The sequence below is a fragment of the Fusarium verticillioides genome, chromosome 8 (genome assembly GCF_000149555.1).
Source record: "Fusarium verticillioides 7600 chromosome 8, whole genome shotgun sequence".
NCBI lineage: Eukaryota > Fungi > Ascomycota > Sordariomycetes > Hypocreales > Nectriaceae > Fusarium > Fusarium verticillioides.
This window is the reverse complement of record NC_031682.1, coordinates 2705240-2719069: the sequence shown is the minus strand read 5'-3', so window position 1 is coordinate 2719069 and position 13830 is coordinate 2705240. Positions and strand designations below refer to the sequence as shown.

Sequence of the window (13830 nt, the reverse complement as noted above, 5' to 3'; positions counted from 1 at the left end):
ACCGTTAGAGTGGTGGATCTCCTTGGCTAAGCCGGTCATTTTTGTGTGTCCTTTTTTTTCTCTTTTGTCTTCTCTTGGAACCTGTCTTAGAACTTGACAGAATAGATCTCATAGCATGTAATAGAGGTTGGGTTTGGCGCAAGTTTTACATATGCGATGATGTGAGTAACAGTTGCAACAAGTGCCCAAGAACACCTACCCTCAGCGAAGTTAGAACAACTCCTCGAGTGGCTCTATATGAGAATTGTACAGCCACAGCGCTCCAGGTAATGCATCTGACGTAGCATCGATTTCATTCAGTGGCTCTAACCTGGCTACCCTAAAGTAAATGTCCAAACAATCTAAGCACTTAACCTCTCTGTATCTGTATCTGTGTCTCTATGCTTCCCCATCCATAACGCCTGTAAATTCCATAAACTTCCCATCACCAACTATCATCAACAAACCAGCTCGACTCCATAGTCTTGGGTGAAAAGAACGGTGTCGGGTCAATAGCCCTCGGATCCATAGCCTTTGGAGCCTTTGTCTCTTCAACCTCAATGATGGCCTCCAATTTTTCATGTCTACCCAAGAGCTCTTTGCACATTCTCATCCTCTCACTCCATAAATACCGATCATGTGTCGACGTCGTCATCTCAGCGCCCATCATCATCGGTATCGTGATAGGAGCAGCCAATCCTCCTGTCAACAATGTCAAGACGGCTGCACCAGCACCCAAGCGCGTGCGGTTGAGTTCTTTATTCCGGCTGGCCTTTTCCACTCGCAGGTTGGAGTATTGGTCGAAGAGCTGCTTGCATATATCGGTTGAGGACGTGCCGACGAGGAGGAAGGCGAGAATTATGGCAAAGTCAATGTCACTCCAGTAAATGTTGACATCGTTCCATTCTTCGCGAAGGGACTCGAAGCCTGCATTCACGCGGTCAGGGGCGTTTCCAAGCAGCCTAAAGGGGTTAATGACTTACATTTGTTGACCTTGTCAATGTTGCTGTGCTTTTCGACGTGTCCAATGAACTGCACTTTCGAGATACTTCGAATTCTATCCTCATCCCATTGCTCCCCTTGACATGCAGGTTGCCCTGGCTGGTGACTCCAGTAGAGCCCTGTTGTGAACTTATCCAGGACGGTCTTGCGGGAATTCCATATGCCCTTAGGGACCAGACAAAGTGTCATTTGAACCTGGAAAGTGGACGGTGGGAGAATGGCTGGAAGAGATGCTGTTTGCGTATGGTTCCAGGTAATCACTTCGCCGATTTCGATGATGGTGTTTGTACCGAAATCGATACCGGCGTCGTCGTTGATAAGTGGTGTTGTTACTAAGACCGCCACCCATTCGTCTGGTTTCGGTGCAGGCTTCGCTTTCTTCTCCTCCGAAACTGGCGACTCGACTCCAGGTTGACCTAGAAACATAAGTTAAATTCTGACTCTGCTTTGACACTCAATCCGACTCACCGCCACTAATCTGCTCCAAAACCCAATTCACCATCATCAAAACCACAGCCCTAACCTCTGAAGACAAATGCCGAAATTTGGTCCTCGCAACCACCAACTGTTTATTCCCTAAACTTCGCATCTTCTCAAACGGAGGCGTGATCTGGGGAAATTCGACAGGAACAAAGTACTTGACCATGGCAGGCGCATTGTCCCATTTATCATTCAGCATGATAACCAGATCGAAGCCTTTGGCCGTGAGCCAAGCTAGAAGCGGAATGACGGCGAGATTTCTGTAGAACTGTAGCCATTCTGGGCATAGGACGAAGAGTGTTGATGCGACGGAGACGACGACCACGAGTTGTTGTTTTACAACGGCGAGGTCATGGCGCCGTTGGGGGGGCAGCCGGGGCGAACTTTCCATGCTCGCAGACTGTGAAGGATAAGTTGGAAGAATTATTATGAGAAGGAAAGTCAAAGGACATGATTTTGAGGTTGATGCCCGTTGGCATCTCGGGTATCAAGTTCAAGGACCCCACCATCACCACATGGCGCACTCGACCACCAATCAATACCATCCCCACATCCACTTTCATGCAATCATACGTGTCTGCGGACAACAAGCGAGAACTACGAAGAAGCGGTCAGTTCGTCACCACTTGCATTCTTGATTACAAACAGACGCGACACATTTTATTAACGCGGTTTGCAGTCAGTCTAGAATTCCAGTTACTGCCTCGACCGAGGTCAGGGGATCAAATAGGCAACTATCGATTGACGGACACCCTGCTAGGTCTAAGTGGCTTGTGTTTAATTACTTTCGATGCTTAATGCCTATTATTTTTTCCTTGGGTCGTAACACATCAGGTTGACCTCGTGCATAGAGGTCCTCGGTCCAGCGAGCTGTAATGTTTCCAACCGTTGTCGGCACAGCAGATCGTGCAATGCCAACCGAGGCCAAGCCAAGATAGGGAACAAAGCCCAGATATTCATATTTCTCCAACTCAGATCGTAACAATGCGTAGGATCGGTTGGTTAATCCTGTATGCAGCCACTTACCTTGATAGAAGCGCAACTCGTTTGTGTTCTGGCACGTTATCATGATGAATTGAGATTACTTTTGCAGGCCCAGTCGTGTCTCCATTCTGAATAAAATTCCCAATCCCTTTCCGCCATATCCTTTCACCTCACATTCTGAGACTTAAGGGTTCTGGAATGGCTGCGAACTCCACGACGTAGTCCTATCAAATGTCAGGACCATCGAAAGCATCAGCAGAATATGTTAAAGTTCGTGTCTCCTGATCTTATCGCATAAGCTACAGTAACCTTATCGACGCCTGCCTCCGATTCTCCTTTTATAAGCCAGCCTAGTTAAATGACAAATATCATGCGTTGGCAACATTACAGGACAGCAGTAGATGAGAGTTGGTAAGAAATGCACCTTGCCACAAGTCGACAAGCACCAATGATTTAATGTTCACGGCATGTTATGGCATAAGGATTGTCACTATGCGATATATTAGCCAACCTTCGTTATAAACTTGCTTGCTGTTAACCGTATCACTATTAAATCGTGGCCTCTCCTGACGACCGAGGTGTCTCGGCCAAGGGGGGGATGTTAAGTCAAGCAAGACGGTGACTTCAAGTAAGTAGGCTTGACTTCTTGATACTGCAACCGTGCCGTAAGAGGCTGCAAGTGTTCCGTAGTGATTTTATTAAGCGGCGGGATCGTACGGGACACAATTATATGACTTCATCTTCGTTAATGAGAATCCCACCAAGTCTGACTCGCCTACCCTGCACCAACCACCCAGAATCAGCATATCGAAAAACTAACAATCTAAAAATGGCCCCAAAAGCACAAATTAACAACTCTATAATAAGACTGGGTAAGGTCTAGTCAAGTAAAGAAAATAGCACGGCCATAGATGTCACTCAACGAGCATAAATCACATAGTCATTTATACAATACTGATGAAGTGGACATATTCGAACAAAGCAGCATTCTGGCTCTTCTTTTATAGGTCAAAGCTCAGATCTGTATCAAGCCATTCTCTCAAAGCTGGAGCTTCTTTTATCCTTACAAACTCATCACAGTCTTTCTCAGCTATAGGCAGTCCGATAGGGGATTGCTGGCTTGTTCGCTACATGACCCCGCTTGGTGTCAATCGAATTTCCAGGTGGTGTTGATCTGCAGCCGTGTGAAATGCACTGTGCGGAGAAGCTGAGCTGAGGGGTAATGTCAAGCTAGAATTGACCTGAGCGCGCTGTAGGGCTTAGTAAATTTTAAGCTTTCGTGCCTGCAGTAAGCTGCATTTTGGGCAATGTATCTTTTTTCTTGTTTAAATGCATGCTCCAATCTCAATCAGGAAATTCAAGCGAGCGAAAGACCCGTTATTGCATTAAGCGATTATCTGAGGTACTTCGCTCCGCGACAATGTTCAACTGCAGTATGCATGTCGTGCGACATGCGCGACGGCAATTTCTGAAAGGCTAGAGATCGCCTCATTGTCCCGGATTGAATTGCCCAGGTTTGATTGGAATAACACTGTGTCTGTCCCGTCTCCTGCAGTAGTGAATATCGCTTACCCTATAGCAGCTGAGATCAGATCTTGCTTACAGAGAGGCACAGGCCGCGCCACTATTACATACCTTGACATATTTTCTGGATGTCTAATGGCGGTCTCAAGTCTTTTGGAGATACTTGAATACGCTGGACACTATTGATGACAGAGATATCAAGTCTAGCATGGCAGGAAGTACGATCTTGCAGCATGTCGCGAGCGAACCCGTCTTCAATTAATATTCGAGGCGCAGATCTACTTATCACCATTCAATTAGACCAAATTCAATTCAAATTCATCATAAGCCAGTTCCCACAATCAACCGAGTCACCAATCTTGGTCAACGCTTCTATAAGCGCTCTAAGAAACCCGAGGTTCTGGCACATAATGAGAACTGCACATCGCACTTTTGAGAAACAGTTATCGCAGACAAACATAAAGAAAACATCAAGATAGATGTGTATAGATTCCCATCAGAGAATTTCTGTATTTAATAAGTCTTTGTCTTTGAGTCTGTGGCATTTGGTTTCAATCAATTCTCTGGGCAGGAGTTATTTTTAGACCTTAACATGACTGTGGAATCATTCCGCAAGCGCGGATATCTGCCGCTCAAGAGACACATTGTTCATTGCGGCCAACCTGTAAAACGACGTTGTGCCTGTTTGTCAGCCAAAAGCAATCTTCACTATGACTTTTCCCATTCAAAGGACTATTGTTCGGAATGGCAGTGCTCACGTCAAAGGGCTTTGGACGATGGTGAACACCATGCCTGTTCATACGCCAACCAACATTCCGTACTTGCTTGAAGATAAAACCCAGTTCCATGTAGAACAACATTCAGAAACAATCACAACACCTGGACTTCAATCAACATCTACATCTCGTAGTCAACAACGCAGCCAACCCCATTCGCGATACTATCCATCGCCATCCTCGAATATTTCATCAACACTCAAGATGTTATTGTTCAAAAACTCAAACCCCCGCCGAAACGGCAACCAACCCGAATTCTTTACCGACCCAGATAAAATGGACATCGATCTCTGCACTACTATCCCGCTCTCGCCGTCCTCGCCACCACCGTTCATCACAACTTTGTCTACCCAATCCTCCAAGCCTTGCCGCCGCCGATATCTTGTCTGTTTAATCTGGATAATCATCGTACTCCTCTACATCGCGATCAGCGCCACCAGCAGTGTCGACATCGTGAGGATACTAGCTTGGTGGCATCGCGATGATTTTGTTCTTTCTCTTCATTTCAGGCTCAGTAAATTGTTCCTGCAGGGTTATTTCGAGATAGCCCGGTGAAAGGCTTCGACGAACAATATGCCAAGAATCGGAGACTCAGGCAATATCGACATGGGATGGGTTATTTCTATGTGTGTTGTACCTTGTATAGTTATCTGTGGAGCTGGGCGAATCTTGTTGGGAGTTGTGATTAATTCCCTGTTATTTATATTTTGCTAAAAGCGCGGCCCTGTTCGCTTGAAATGCTGCTGCTCAGGTCGCTGTAACTGTGATCTGAACATTTGTGTTATCTTATTTACATTTAATTATCTTATATAAATTGGATTGACGGTATACGCATAGAGAATATATATCTAGATCTTATTAAAATTATTCTGACTTCTTTTATCTATTACCTGCTTCTTAAAGCTTACCACCACATAAAGTAAACATACTCACAAAATGAAGCAGCGTCTGTGGACCTTTCTGGCACTGAGTAAAGTAGGTAGGTGATTGGTCAAAACGCATGAAGAAGCCTCGCAATTGGTCAATCGACTTCAGTTTGGTTCCACAGGCGCTCCTCAATCTTGTGAATTTGTCTAGTGCTCTTGATTACACCCAACTCTGCGATAAACCTAAGAATGATGCGCAGTATCTTAATCACCTCCTGGTCATATTAAATCCACCGTCCCCGTCTCCGAATTACCCCACGTAGCTTTTTGGCTATCACAGTAACTTACCAAGTCATATCACTCACCTTGAAAAAGGCCCCCAGAACCGCTTCCAAAACCCCCTCCCCGCAGCTCTGTCCTGACGCCACTTCTCAATGATTGGCTGTCGCCAGCTCGAAAGCCACTCTTCCATGACATCATCATAAGGATGTCGGCCCGCCATCAGAGTCCTCCACTGGGCTCGGCTGGATCGTAAGCGCACGGCATCGTATCGCCATTCAAGAGGATATCCCTCTTCGGAAGCGGAGACAGGGCAGAGGGTGAAGTAGTAGAGGTCGTACTCGGTCCAGATGGCGCGGGTGTCATCTGGGTTATCTTGGCGGAAGCGCTGGAACTGTCGGCCTAGCTGATAGGGATCTGTATTGCAATTCATGATGGTGTTGGATGACAAGTTGGAAGGTTGAGAATTGGTTGGGGACTGAGATTGCCATCTTTATCACTCTTACCAGCGCTCCTGCTCTTGTTTCGTCTGTTCATGAAGTACGCGGTGTATGTTCCTTTGTCTCTCATCAATTGTTCTGTGACAGTGCATTGGGAGCCAGACAATAATGCGTAGGTGCGTGTTCATTGTACATGGATCAGCAAGGGGTATCAAGCCAGCTGTTATGGCCTCTCATTATGAGAAAATGAAAATACCATGACATGTTGGCAGGTTTGATCGCGAACTCTACCACCTCAACGGCCTATCCACTACTGTCACAGCGCCGGGTTCTCGCCCGAATGCATCGAACTTATGATTTTCACTCACGAATCAATTCGCCAAGACATCACACACGCCTAAGAGACTGCGGTATCCGAAAGCAATCAGGGATCAAGTTGCATTATTGTATTGCCTCTCCTAACTACTCAAGGCTTCAGCATTCTTTCTGCTTGCAAGCGATCTTGCTCACTTAATTCAAGAATCGGACTAGTATAATATTTTAGTGGTTCTGCATTCCTCTTAAATTCCTCTTCAACTTGTTTAGTGTAATAGCCGGGTTCCTTTAATTGTCTTTGTATCCAGTTTCGCTCTGCTGGCTTGGACTCTTCCTTGGGCTCTGCTTGCTTGGCCTCTTCTTTACTATCTTTTTTGTTGTCGTTTGTGTTCTCAAGTAGACTTGCCATACCTGACACCGCAATGGCGTAGAGTGTGCCGCCGAAGAGGATGCCGCCTAGGGTTTCACCTCCTTTTGGTGCTTTTGGTGCTTTTGGTGCTTTTGGTGGCATGATGATGGAGACGGTATTTGGAGGGGCCTCTTGGTTCAGTGATTTCAGCGGTCAGATGGCAGAGAGTTTGAACGGTTTGGGATGAAGAGAAGAGTCAATGTCTTATTGGGACACACTGAGACGTAGCACGTGGTTGCGATGTTGCGCTGATATGACGATATGAATGAATGAATGAATGGTGGGGTTTGAGCAAAGCAATTCTGAGACTTGCATGAGGGGAACGCCCATCTGGCTCCAAGAAACGGATCAACTAGTCTCCGAAGAGTCGCATGACACGGCCACAGAAAAAAAATTTGTTGGGGGGATAGCGCTAGAGACAGGTCAAAAATAACGGAGCGTATTTCGAGCTATAATGTTTAGATCTGTCCAGTTTATTTTGTCAAGTAGCCCAGTTTTAACAGATGTTTCTAACCACATCGGCCGCACAAGAGGCGGGGCAGAGGCTGTACCATGCACGTAATTGCCTCACCCTAGAGCGAATTGAAGGTGGCAATTTGCATCCAACCTCGACATGGAAAGGTTATTGCACAGGACGGCCAGTCTACAATCACACGTATTTTATTTCTTTCCAAAGAAATAAGTAAATAATTTGAATTCAGAGACTTGAATTTACAAGATTATCCTGAGTTGTATTTCGTGTATAATTTATGTAACCTTTCAATACCTTCGTTAGAAGTGCAATCCATGGTGCGAGATGTCATCAACCTGCAACGGGATAGACGGGCGGCTCGCCTGTGTTTCCTAAAATATTTAGCTATCATCTTTCCAGTGCTTTGATTGAAGAACAGATATGCAAACTAGTCTGTAGCCCCATTGTAAGTTGTCGAGGCCATATGGTACGCCAGCCTGATTGGATGGATTGGAGACCCTAAGCCTACTTCGTGCAGTTAGAAGTGAAACTCAATTTATATGCGTCAGTGGACCTCGGAGAGAGCTTGTTGTTATCGTGTGGGGGCCGTTGAGACTTCAACTTTGACTGTTAAATTACTATGTACATCGCCATTCTCGATACCAGATACACAAAAACAAAAATTTTCCGACAAATCGACTCCCTTACCCGCTCAACTGCTTAACAACAAAAGTCGTTCCAAGCTTCTGAGTCGCCGCATCATTAGGATACATAAGGTGCTGAGCGTTGATCCCATAGCCATGTGTCGTATCACAAACTCCATCACCCTAATCACATTAGTAACATCTCCCAAAACCAAGCTTTCACAAAAACTTACAAAGATGCAAACATCAAGCGTGCGAGAGATCCAGTTCTGCGGAACACTCCCTCCGGCGAGCACCTCAAGCCCATTAACATTCCTCGTCGTCGTCCCCCCATTATTATCAACGTTACACGCCAACCCGCTCCTATGCAACGGATCACCTATCAAAAACACTCCCTTCACAGCATCCCCAGCACTACCAGTCAACTGCGACAGCGCATTCACCGTCGCCGCAGCACCCTGGGAGTACCCCTCCAGAATGAAGCATTCACTAGGGTTAGACGCGAGAACGCTCTTGACCTCGCGGATGATGTCTTGTGTTCCTGACGCGGAGTTTTGGTCGTAGCCCGCGGGGTACACGGTGTTGTAGATCTTGCCGCCAGGAAGTTGGGATGTGATTTGGGAGTTCATGGTGCGGAAGCCAGCGGAGGGGCCTTGGATTTCGCCTGTGCCGCGGGTGTTGATAATCGTGTAGGATGTGCACTTTGTTGCTCTGGGGTTGGGAGCTGCGGTTGCGACCCCTGTGAGGGCGAGAAAGGTGATGATTTGGGAAAGCATGGTGAAGACTTGAGTGATGTTCAAGGTATGTGACGAATGCTGGGGAGAGTTGAATCTGAGGTTTTGCAGCTGGATACTTATACAAAGTTCTCTCTGCTGATTTAAGGTCGCAGCCACAGCCTCAACAGTCAACACCATCATCTATGATCACTCCTATAATCCACAATCTCAAACAACTCCCTCGCAAGAATCCCCCAAGTTGTATTAGTCCCAATATGCCCGTTTCTCTTCGGCACACTCATCCGACCGCACGTGGCCGATCCCTCTCGGCACATCACCTCGGTTTGGTCCGTTTCAATGCCGTGATGACTCCATATTTTCCCCTTTCTACAGTGGGGGCCAGTTGTATTGGTTGAACTACGAATTCAAAGTCTGGCCATGGTGTCGGGACTGACTCGTGTTTCAGCTAACACGCGATGTCTAACCGGAAATCACTCTCGCTAGCCGGATTCGATGTCGATCATGGTTGTTTATGGGGTTTTGTTCCGTGATCGGCTGTGTCAGGCTCACCGGACGTAAAGTCAAAGCGCACCCCATAAAATGCTTAGCCCCGTGTTTTAGCTGCGAATGCCGTCGAGGAAAACTCGGCCCGACACGAAAGTCTCGAATGAGGCAGCTCTCACGGCAGTCAATTGAGATGCGCTTTTATTTATCGTTGCGCCGGCACGGAGCTTGTGCTGCGGCAGATTCTTTACCTAGCAGCACTGAATGTCCCCCTGATATACTGTATCGCCGGCTCCGTCTCTGACCAAGAATAACACGAGAGGCGGAAAATAAGAACAGCATCCTGCCGCGACCCGGGAGAATAAGCGCTCGTCACATCGTATGCATACAAGTTCGGGTTCTCAATGCCCGGCCATATATACTTGTTGTCCTTCTTGACCATCTTGTACAACTGCAGTACCTGACGCTTCAGCTCAGCAATCAAGTCCTTGTAGTCATCTCGCGCAACGATATCCGCCCGCTGTTGAAGAATGTCACTCATAGCCTCCTCCTCTAAATAATCATACCTCTCCTCCCCAGTTGCATTAGGTTTCTTCTGCAGAAACTTCTGCAGCGACTCTAGATCCTTTATCAGACGAATTTTAATCAGCGTTAAGGCCATTTTGAATGAAACGTCGTACTAATGAGGTCTCTCAATAACAGCCTCAAATGCACCTTCACTTTCGAGATCAAGGAACGGCAAGCTCATGTCGCTCCAGTTATACATAGAGTCACCTTTGGCAGCATACCACTTGATGAAACCATAAGCTTCCTGATCCCTTCCAAGTCGAAGATACAGCGCAGGAATTTGTGAGCGAACACCAAGATTGTCGCCTCGGCTGAGACGTAGCATGTCAAGAGATTCCTCAAGGGCAATCTCAACGGCTTCACCGGTGCGGACGTTAAGAATAGCAGTGATGTAATCGTGACGAGCTTGCATGTAAGGCCGAGTACTCTTTAAGAACCAGAAAAAGCCAACGGAATTGTCAAGGGGTTGCCATCAGTGTCGTCGCCGGGATTGGCGCGTAGTTTGGCTTCTTCCTCTGTGAGTTTGTCTTTGATTTGCTAGATAGGAATGCATTAGATCTTGTGCCTTGGCCGGTCTGTCTTTTGGTGAGGCTTGCCGCAGTACTTGACGGTTTGACAAGCTCCGCAGCGGAGAAGGTTGGGGCAGGGGGAGTGGCTGCAGTGGTTGTAGGGGAGGCCGAGATTCATGCGCGGCATTTTGGGCAGTTGTGTCTCAATTGAGGCCGTTTCTTTTGGTATCCCAATGCTTACTCTTCTGTACTATCACCGTTGTCATGATGAAGGGAGAGCTTGAGTGGGGTTGTACTTTTGCTATGATGAAAGAGGCTGCAATGGAATATTGTTGTCCCGCATCCGACCCCGCATCTCTTGACCGCTTGGCTGAGGAGCCTGTCATTGGGTAGGCAGTCGTTTTCAACGCTGATGAAAGTTTAAACTGTCGGGTTTGGTCGAATGAAATTTCATAGAGAATGCATGATATAAGAACTAATTAAACAGCCACACGAAGACATTACTGGATAAAAAGTAACGCTTGTCATGTCCCACAAATGACTTTCATTGAGCCTAAAAGTCAACTTGGCTTCATCAAGACTCTTCAGTTGATAACCGAGACTTTACCTCGATATTGCGATCTGGTCATGCTGATATCTGGAACGCGTTGTCTATTGGACTTACACTTCTGAAAAGCTGGCCTCGAAATCCTCGTTGAAGCTGAGTTGAACTTGGCAATGATCAGGATGTCGTTTGCTGTGCCCCATCGATAAACAAGCTCAAAACGCGGGGTAACGTTATGAGAGCGGCATATACGACGAGGGTTCTATGCAAACCCTACCATATTCAGACATCAGCAGATCACGGAACTGCCCATTCTGGGGTAATAAACCAGGAACACTATGAGTTCCCCGCGTAAAGTGCCATTCTGGGCAGGGGACCTGCCTGAAGGGAAACTACGACCCATCATCTGATGATGTCGATCGCCCAACTCGAGGTTTAGTGAATGCAACCTTACGCGGGGATTTAGCTTTTGCTCGGCGCTCGTGCTAGACTTTCACATGGAACTCGCTTATCGGAGAGCAATTAACTCTATGTCTTAGTTATTTGGAATAAGCTTAAATACGATAGGATTACTTCTAAACTAGCAGATAGTTGGCAGATAGTTGCCACTTTGTCGCCAGTGGTTCATCAATTGTATTCTCGCCATGGCAGTTCTTCGATGCTTGGCTGCATTGACTTTGGCCGTTGGGGCTAACGCTCTCACGTACAACACCTTCGACGGTCCCGGCTTCCCAGCCTGTAATAACGTTTCAACCGTTCATGACGCCACTAGTGTCAAGGACATCCAAAACACCGTTCAAAATGCCATCAAAGCAGGCCAGCGAGTTCGCGCGTCTGGAAAAGCACACATGTGGTACGACACAATGTGTTCCGACGATCCCAACACCGTCATCATTCGTACAGAGAATGTCAACAAGATCTACGATCTAGACCTCGACGCAGGTACTGTGATGATCGAAGCTGGTGTGACATTCCTGCAGCTCGCAGATTATCTGCACCAGCGCGGTGCATCTGCGGGATATACCCTTGTCAATTGGAACATCACTCTTGCCGGCTGTGTAGCCATGGGTGCGCATAGGTCTTCTATTCGTGAAGATTCTATGGTTGCGGCTGGTGTTTTGGCCCTGGATATCATCGATGGTAATGGAGAGTTGAGACACTTGGAGCGTGATGATAGTGATGAGTGGCTTGCTGCCTCGACATCTCTTGGTCTCCTCGGTGTTATTGTGAGAATGAAGTTCAAGATCTATCCCGATTTCAAGGTCTACGCTGATCAGAAGACTCTCGATGAGGCTGATGTTCTTGACGGGGATATCTACGGTATGATTTCGCCGTATGCCACAGCTAATCTTTGGGTGAGTACTCACTTACACCTTTTGACCGGAACTAAATGATATTAGTGGTGGCCTCACAAGAAGAAATTCCACTGGCGGTACTATGACGTCATTCCCACCAATCAAAGCGACCAAGAAGGTTTCCAGAATACATTCTCAATCACCAAACTCGAAGCCGGCGCCATCACAGCACTATGGAACACCGGAAAAGGCGTCGCTCTCTCCAATCTCCTCGCAGAAGAGATCCTCTTCGGACAATGGGAAAACCCCAACTTTCGCGAAAAGACGACCAACGAACCCATCACCAAGTGGCCCGTCTACGGATGGAACTACGACGTTCTCATCGGTGGTTTGTATCCTGACCAAAAGCCAGTTTGGGAATATGGTATCCACGGTTATACTCTGGAACTTGCGTTCCCCGTGACTCAAGCGAATGCAATGCTCAAACGTGTTCGTCAGCTTTTTGACAACGAGGCTAAGAAACTTAAGTTTATGGCATCGACTTATAGAAGCGGCATCAACATCAAGTTCGGCAGACCGTATTTCGATCTTCTTGGTCAGGTGACCTACGGTACCTCCGATGGTGCCAACTGGGATAAAGGTGCTATCATGTTGGATTTTCCATCTTACAAACCAAGCATCGGCGATGGACTGCGATACAACGAGCCATTTTGTAAGTTGGTTCTATGCATTGGTAGATTGTATTTTAGCTGACAGGTGAACAGATCACAAGCTCGCGGAAACACTCATTGATGAATTCCCGTGTCGCCCGCATTGGACCAAGAATACAAGAGAGGTATTTGAGCGCTCTGCTAAGAATCTCGACCCTGATGTAAGTTTGTTTCCTGATAGCTGAGGTCAGTATGCTGATATTTGTTTGTAGCATATTGCTCGTTTCAAGGCAGTTCGAGAGAAGTTTGACCCAGATGGTATCTTTCGCAGTGTTGTTGGTGAGGCGATTGGCGTATATTGAGGACTTGTGTCTTGGGTAAATGCCTAATGGTTTCTGAGGCCTGACATTTGATTTCTTTCCAGTACCTATTTATACACCCAACCTGTAGGACCCGTCGTTAGCGTTTGATCTAGCTTCATGCAGCAAAAAGGCTATTTCTGCTGCTCGGTCCCATGAGTCTGTTGCGGTCACTGCAGCTCTGGCTTTAAGTTTCTTTTAGATATCATCCGTCAATGATCTTGTTACTCGGTGCTACGTGTAGATAACTATTTGCAATTGGCTAATGTCAGAACAACAATAATAATTCTACTGCTACGCTGTTAATAAGGGTAGCATCGATTGAACCAATCATATTGCTTGCTTCCACAACGGACCCACCTTTCCTCACAGCAAAATACAAATACAGGGATGGCCCGACTCACTCATTCATTTGCTCAGCAACTCCAATAAACATCACACTGTCATACTCACGTCACTGTTTCAAGGGAGTAAAGTGTTTTAGAGACAATATATCATTTCTGTAGGCTAGTGCGCCATCGCTGCACGGAAAAACTC

General features: G+C 46.8%; 7 protein-coding genes across 7 annotated transcripts; 1 reads left to right on the top strand and 6 right to left on the bottom strand.

The window, feature by feature from the left end:
- Positions 1–424: 424 nt before the first annotated feature.
- FVEG_13536 (hypothetical protein) lies at positions 425–1852 on the bottom strand (the record flags this gene model as incomplete). The annotated part of the gene is made up of 3 exons (XM_018902900.1): positions 425–906; positions 963–1397; positions 1450–1852. The coding sequence occupies 3 exons, from the start codon at positions 1850–1852 to the stop codon at positions 425–427; spliced, it is 1320 nt and encodes a 439-aa protein (XP_018761740.1).
- Positions 1853–5972: 4120 nt separating this feature from the next.
- On the bottom strand, positions 5973–6323 carry FVEG_13535 (hypothetical protein; the record flags this gene model as incomplete). Its single annotated transcript, XM_018902899.1, has 1 exon — positions 5973–6323. The coding sequence occupies one exon, from the start codon at positions 6321–6323 to the stop codon at positions 5973–5975; it is 351 nt and encodes a 116-aa protein (XP_018761739.1).
- Positions 6324–6724: 401 nt separating this feature from the next.
- FVEG_17544 (hypothetical protein) lies at positions 6725–7344 on the bottom strand. The gene has a single exon (XM_018906788.1). The coding sequence runs from the start codon at positions 7154–7156 to the stop codon at positions 6797–6799; it is 360 nt and encodes a 119-aa protein (XP_018761738.1). The 5' UTR covers positions 7157–7344; the 3' UTR covers positions 6725–6796.
- Positions 7345–8060: 716 nt separating this feature from the next.
- On the bottom strand, positions 8061–8955 carry FVEG_13534 (hypothetical protein). The gene is made up of 2 exons (XM_018902898.1): positions 8383–8955; positions 8061–8332 (listed from the first exon to the last, which is right to left on the bottom strand). The coding sequence occupies exons 1-2, from the start codon at positions 8923–8925 to the stop codon at positions 8210–8212; spliced, it is 666 nt and encodes a 221-aa protein (XP_018761737.1). The 5' UTR covers positions 8926–8955; the 3' UTR covers positions 8061–8209.
- A 661-nt stretch (positions 8956–9616) lies between these two features.
- On the bottom strand, positions 9617–10030 carry FVEG_13533 (hypothetical protein; the record flags this gene model as incomplete). The annotated part of the gene is made up of 1 exon (XM_018902897.1): positions 9617–10030. The coding sequence occupies one exon, from the start codon at positions 10028–10030 to the stop codon at positions 9617–9619; it is 414 nt and encodes a 137-aa protein (XP_018761736.1).
- Positions 10031–10048: 18 nt separating this feature from the next.
- On the bottom strand, positions 10049–10348 carry FVEG_13532 (hypothetical protein; the record flags this gene model as incomplete). Its single annotated transcript, XM_018902896.1, has 1 exon — positions 10049–10348. One exon carries the CDS (start codon positions 10346–10348, stop codon positions 10049–10051), a length of 300 nt encoding a protein of 99 aa, XP_018761735.1.
- A 1285-nt stretch (positions 10349–11633) lies between these two features.
- Positions 11634–13296, top strand: FVEG_13531 (hypothetical protein; the record flags this gene model as incomplete). The annotated part of the gene is made up of 4 exons (XM_018902895.1): positions 11634–12344; positions 12390–12996; positions 13049–13155; positions 13207–13296. 4 exons carry the CDS (start codon positions 11634–11636, stop codon positions 13294–13296), a joined length of 1515 nt encoding a protein of 504 aa, XP_018761734.1.
- Positions 13297–13830: the final 534 nt, after the last annotated feature.

Bases quoted from the DNA above. Each gene is read 5' to 3' on its own strand.
- FVEG_17544 (XM_018906788.1), bottom strand. From the start codon at position 7,156: ATGCCACCAAAAGCACCAAAAGCACCAAAAGCACCAAAAGGAGGTGAA.
- FVEG_13534 (XM_018902898.1), bottom strand. From the start codon at position 8,925: ATGCTTTCCCAAATCATCACCTTTCTCGCCCTCACAGGGGTCGCAACC. The intron at 8,333-8,382 runs GTAAGTTTTTGT...TAATGTGATTAG, and splicing joins CGCTTGATGTTTGCATCTTT to GGTGATGGAGTTTGTGATAC.